The sequence below is a fragment of the Sinocyclocheilus anshuiensis genome, unplaced genomic scaffold (assembly GCF_001515605.1).
Source record: "Sinocyclocheilus anshuiensis isolate Anshui unplaced genomic scaffold, SAMN03320099.WGS_v1.1 scaffold1097, whole genome shotgun sequence".
Classification (NCBI taxonomy): domain Eukaryota; kingdom Metazoa; phylum Chordata; class Actinopteri; order Cypriniformes; family Cyprinidae; genus Sinocyclocheilus; species Sinocyclocheilus anshuiensis.
The window spans coordinates 994,242-999,573 of NW_015555843.1; the positions used below are offsets into that span (position 1 = coordinate 994,242).

Below are 5,332 nucleotides of genomic sequence, written 5' to 3' on the forward strand. Positions count from 1 at the left end.
AATGTATTTCAATATCAGCTCTAATGAACTGATCTGAGATCAGTGTACTGATATGTCTTTACCTGTGGTCTCTCAGGTGGTCCTGCCTCCTGAAGGCTTTATGACAGATGTCACAAGTGTACGGCCGTTCATCTGTGTGCGTGCGCTCGTGGATCAACAGGTTGTAGGACTTTGTGAAGTGGCGGCCACAGAACTTGCACACAAACTCCTTTTTTGTCTTGGACGGGAGTCGTCCTCGGCTTGGTTTTCTTTCCGGCGAGGAGAGCTTGGCCACATCCAGCAGGCAGCCTAATGAGGGTGAGCGCATGTGCCCGTTGTTAGTGCTCAGATCTTCCGCCATCAGGGCGTCGTCCTGCGTGGCAGCCGCCGCCAGGTTGGCAAAGTCAAAACGGGGTTTGCTTTTGCTCGATGCTCCAGAACCAGGCCCGGGGGACTCCTGCTTGGCGGGCTGGACGAGATGGGGGAACAGTGGGATTGATGGGAGAGGGAAGCGGGCGTCCACCAGGCCAGGCAGCTTGGAGAAGGTGCAGCGTGGCAAAGTGAACGGTGGATAGCCCAAAGTCCACTGGTGCAGGTGGACAGCATGCAAGGCACTGAAACTGTAGATGCTGGGCATGTGGTCGGCAGGCAAATGCAGCCCGTTAGAGGTCTGAAGGAAGGAATAGTTCGCCAGCTGCAGAGAAGGATGAAGAGGCACTGGTGCTGGGAGCGTTTTACTGCCCATGACTGATTCCAGAAAGTTCCTGTAGGAGACAAAAACAGAGCTAAATGAGTGAAAAGCAACTAGCAACTAGTCTCAAAAATAATACACCTGCAGACACCTTTTGAGAATCCACCCACTATGTTTGCATTTTCCATTTACTATAGGCCTATATTATGTGTTACTTAGAAACATCTTGCTTTATTCCTTACAGGCTGAAGGGACTTCCCTAAAAAGAAAAGAAAAAAAAACACACAGGCACACTGCACTCACGTCAAGACATAAAGTGCACTTGTCAAGCGAGGCACCTTGTCTGACATATTGAAAGTGCACACTCCAACGTGAGCACAAAGCAATGCTCAAGCCTGCCAGATGAATGTGTGTGCATGTACATTTTGGCATTGGAGTCTTCTGCATGCTTAAAATATGCCTATGGCCATGAAGACGAAAGACGGCAGGTGACATACCTGCCTCAACTGTTTAATCAGGTTGGATGAGAACAGACACAAAGCACAATAACTCCTCTTTGTTTCATCAGGAACTACAAGCACACACACACTCATTCAAACAAGCTTGGTGTGTTTACAGTGTTACTCATATCGTCTGGAGGATTTTTTTTCACACCGTTTTATAAGCACCACGTGAAAGAAATGCAACAACGTGTTGTGTGTTAGATTACTGTGAATAAAAAAAAAGACTATAGGGATACCAGATATGGTTCTGGTTACAATGGATAAGATCAAAGAGCTGCTAAATTAGTTTAAAAGTCATAGCTTGTGTGTCATGTTTTGAAAGTTCAGTAAAGGTCAAGGGAAAAAAAGTCGCATCGCTAGAAACGTTTCCAGCTAAAAGGTCTATGTAAATGATGACGCTTAATTTGTGTGTATTTCTGTCTCGAATAGGCTACTCAGGATGCGGAGAGAGTCTGATCCGCGGTAAATAAAAAGTGAAATAGTCCTAATTAGCCTTTCTGAAGCTCAAAGCTCCCCCGGGGATTTGGACGCTCTGATCATTGCGCAGAAGTAATTGACTTTTACTTAGGGGGGTCATTAGGGGAGATCAGGACTCACTCCCGAGAACAGGCTCGTACCCTTAACCCTTTGAAGTCAACATACATTTAAAACGAGTGACGGAGGGGAATGTGTTACCTAAACTGTCTGCTTAACCGTTAAAGCTAACGCCAGTTGAAAGTTTTCGGGGGAAAGGCATTTCTGAATTGTGGGATTTCACAAGTGCTTGGACATTTTTTTTCCGGGACATTGTTGGCTAATTAGTCGGATTTGCGCACTGTGTCTGGGTAAATCTCACAGATTTTGTTCCCCACGCCAGGCCTAATCAGTGTTGTGGGACTAAAGACGTCTATCCCAGACAAGGTGGTGAAAGAGTCTCGAAAGTCACACCACAATTTGTTGAGTTCGGGTCTACCTCCATGCACCATGAGATGTAAATGTAAAATTTGTTTAATGCAGGCTATCAATAAAAATTGTAAAGGAAAATCCAGTTTGTTATCCCTAAATTGAAAGTAGTAGGCTATTCTGCAAACACCCATCAGTGTGCAAATACTCCATATTGTCAGACGCATGGCAAGTGCCTACAGTTTGCGCCCTCATTGTGGCCTCTGTCTATCAGTAAGCTTCCTTATCAATAACTGTGATTGCTCAGCTTTCACCAGTTGCGTGTTGAGCGCGCGGAGGTCATCAGTGTTTTATCTCTCGGTAGGTGTGGATGTGCGCCTGTCGCGCGTACGGGGATCACAGAAAAATCTCGACGTGTTTTACAGTCATGCGTTAACGACAGGCCTTTGGTCAGTTGTGCAACGATTATCAAGTAAGTGTATGTTTTCTTTTTTCCGCGCAGCCCCCTGAGAGGATGTGATCACTTAACCCTGGAGAGAGGGAAACACACCTTTCATTAAGCACCGTCAAACAGTTGACTAAATATACAAATATATTTAGGCCTAGGTATTGTGGAAAAGACCAAGCGATCTTCTGTGTTTGCAAGTTGATGTAAAATGCGTTTGCCGGTAAAATATCATACGAAAAAAGTTGACAGTGTTTAAAGTAATCAATAATGTGCCATATTGTCCCAGATTTAGACTCAGGCATCTTGTGTAGTCAGATCAAAATATATAAATGTTAAAGCTAAATAGGTCACTCTCCAAATACTGATATACATAATAATAATAATTTTAAATGCCTTATCTTTTAAATTATGCTTAATGTTTATCTAAATTCGTTGAATTTCTCTCTAGCAAAATTAAACAAATCATGAATAATTTTAATGTTTTAACAGTAGTCGTTTTGGACAAGGGGCATCCAACAGACATTTTTTTTTTTATGTCATTAATATATTAGACCAAAATGCTAAACGTTTAGTATCATTGTTATTTGAACCACGATCGTAACATTTATTTATTAATATCTAAAATGTTTCAATTGTTGGATAGTTTTTTTGATGTTTAAATTCAAAACTAAAGCGTTCAACCAATAAACAAATAAACAATTATTAATACATATTTTAAATTAGGCCTATATATAAAAAATAAAAATAAAAATAGCCTATATTCCACATTACTTTAAAAGAAACGACGTTTATATTTTAAATTGTATCTAATTTATATTTTAAATTAACTAGCCTGCGTCATTGTTCTTAAGTGACAAAATATATTTCGTTTGTATTGCCAATTTTGCTGCTTCCGCAAGACCCTGTGAACGAATAGTGCTTAAAATAAACCGAAACAAACGAATAATTTCTCATTTTCTCAACACCGAGCATCACTGTAAAACTGTAGAGGTCCATTCCATTCACAGCATATAGCCTACACAAAAAACGACTCGAGACCACCGACCACAAGCCCACGCGTGGTTTAGAGGGGAGAAAGGGTAACTTTTTACAGATGCATAATACAGTCTAAAGTTTACGATTTGTTTCAACGAATTCAACGAGTTTGTTATAGTTTTTAACGAAAAACATCGGATGACATCAGAGCGGCTTCAAAGCTGTCCAGAGACATTTCTCAGATACAGGCTATGCGAATATTTTATATTATTTGTTTATTTATTTATTTGAGTAATATTAATGTTGTGAAAACAACATTATTTTATTCCTCAAACACATATTTTAGCCTAAATGTTTTTACACCACTTATGATCAGTAAGAGTTTGGAATGCGCATCCCACCTGTTGATACTGACCGATCACTATTAAAGACCATCATTCACACATTAGATACTTTGCTGTGACTTTTATCTGCTTTAAGCAACACTTTGCGATTGCAATGCAGTTAATACACATTTTCCAAATATTTTCTTTTAACAACTGAAGTCTTACACGTCCTGCTCGTCATGCTTTACAAGCAATTTCTCGCCCAACTAATTCATTCTCAAGTGCACTTGAACATTACACATTTGCTGTTCACGCCTACCGCAGGAAATCACCGCCAATATACAGACTATAGGCCTATGTCTTGCAATAGTAGTAAAAGCTTGTCAAAAATATTCCAAAATCCCAGAAAATATTTACCAGATCTTGGTGAAGCGGGACGATCCAAAATAAGAGGATTTACGGTCACTTAGTCGTCCCGCAGCGTTTCAAAATTCAGTGCAAAACTCTCGGATCGGAGAAATGTTCGTCTTCCTCAACATGTTCTCGCAGCAGAGACACGGGAAAACCCTGAAGTTCGCACAGCTGTGGTCCAGCGGTTGTGCGCTTTGAGTATTTGGTTACTCGGGGTAGAAACTCTCTCTCTCTCTCTTACCCTACCTCTGTCTTGTGGTCCCAAAGTCAAACCGCCTCTTTATTGTAACCCAACCCGCGACGTCACACAGCCAAACCCCCAACATACTGAAGTGAAGTTTCCACCACTGCTACAGCAGCGCTCAACGCTGCACTAATCACTGAGCACTGCCTACATGTCAGAGGACTGAAGAACCCCACTGCAACTTTTGACAGATTTTTGATAACTTTTACGTTGTCAATAAAGTTTGCAGGTCTTTCACTACTTGCACATGATGAGGATAGTATCCCGAAGACGGAAAGAGAAAGGCAGAAATTAAATCATTAAATTTGAGACATTTCGCATTAAATATAGCCTAATGTTTGGTAAACATTATGTGTGTGTTGTTATCATTATTATTATTGTTATTATTATTATTATTATAGGCTACATAAGCTTTCATTTCTAAGCTGAGCTTCGGGTAACAAAATAGTCTTATTTAATTCACTCTCTCATCAATACAACATAACACAGAAAGTCAAAGAATTCTTATTTAAAACGAGCTTCTGTGCGAGATGTGGGCGGCAACAAATCAAGCTTCACTTTGTATTAATTAAGATAAATATACAACTGTCACCTTTAACTTAGGCTCTCTGCGAGAACGAACTAAGAGAGCAGTTTTAAACGTCCCAAAACCATAAGTAAATTTGTCACCCCGACCCCAGTGAAGACAGATTAAGAGCACGAGCTTAATTTGCGTTATGCAGGGTTCTAGCACTTCTCTTTGATACGAACTGAAGCGCTGTGGAAATTCTTGGTATAAACTTTTCCTCTTGGGGTCAAACCCACCTAGGTTAATGTAAACTGTGAAGGTGAAAAATTCACGTAATATCACAGTTGTATATATAAGACAGAAAG

General features: G+C 40.6%; 1 protein-coding gene across 1 annotated transcript in view; it reads right to left on the reverse strand.

The window, feature by feature from the left end:
- LOC107675531 (protein odd-skipped-related 1-like) overlaps positions 1–4,438 on the reverse strand; it is a 6,239-nt gene extending 1,801 nt beyond the window's left edge. Inside the window, exons 1-2 of the mRNA XM_016469921.1 lie at positions 4,222–4,438; positions 63–743 (exon numbers count right to left, since the gene is read on the reverse strand). Of these exons, the coding sequence (XP_016325407.1) occupies positions 63–724 (662 nt within the window). The 5' untranslated portion in view covers positions 725–743; positions 4,222–4,438. The remainder of the gene's footprint in view (positions 1–62; positions 744–4,221) is intronic.
- Between the last annotated feature and the right edge of the window lie 894 nt (positions 4,439–5,332).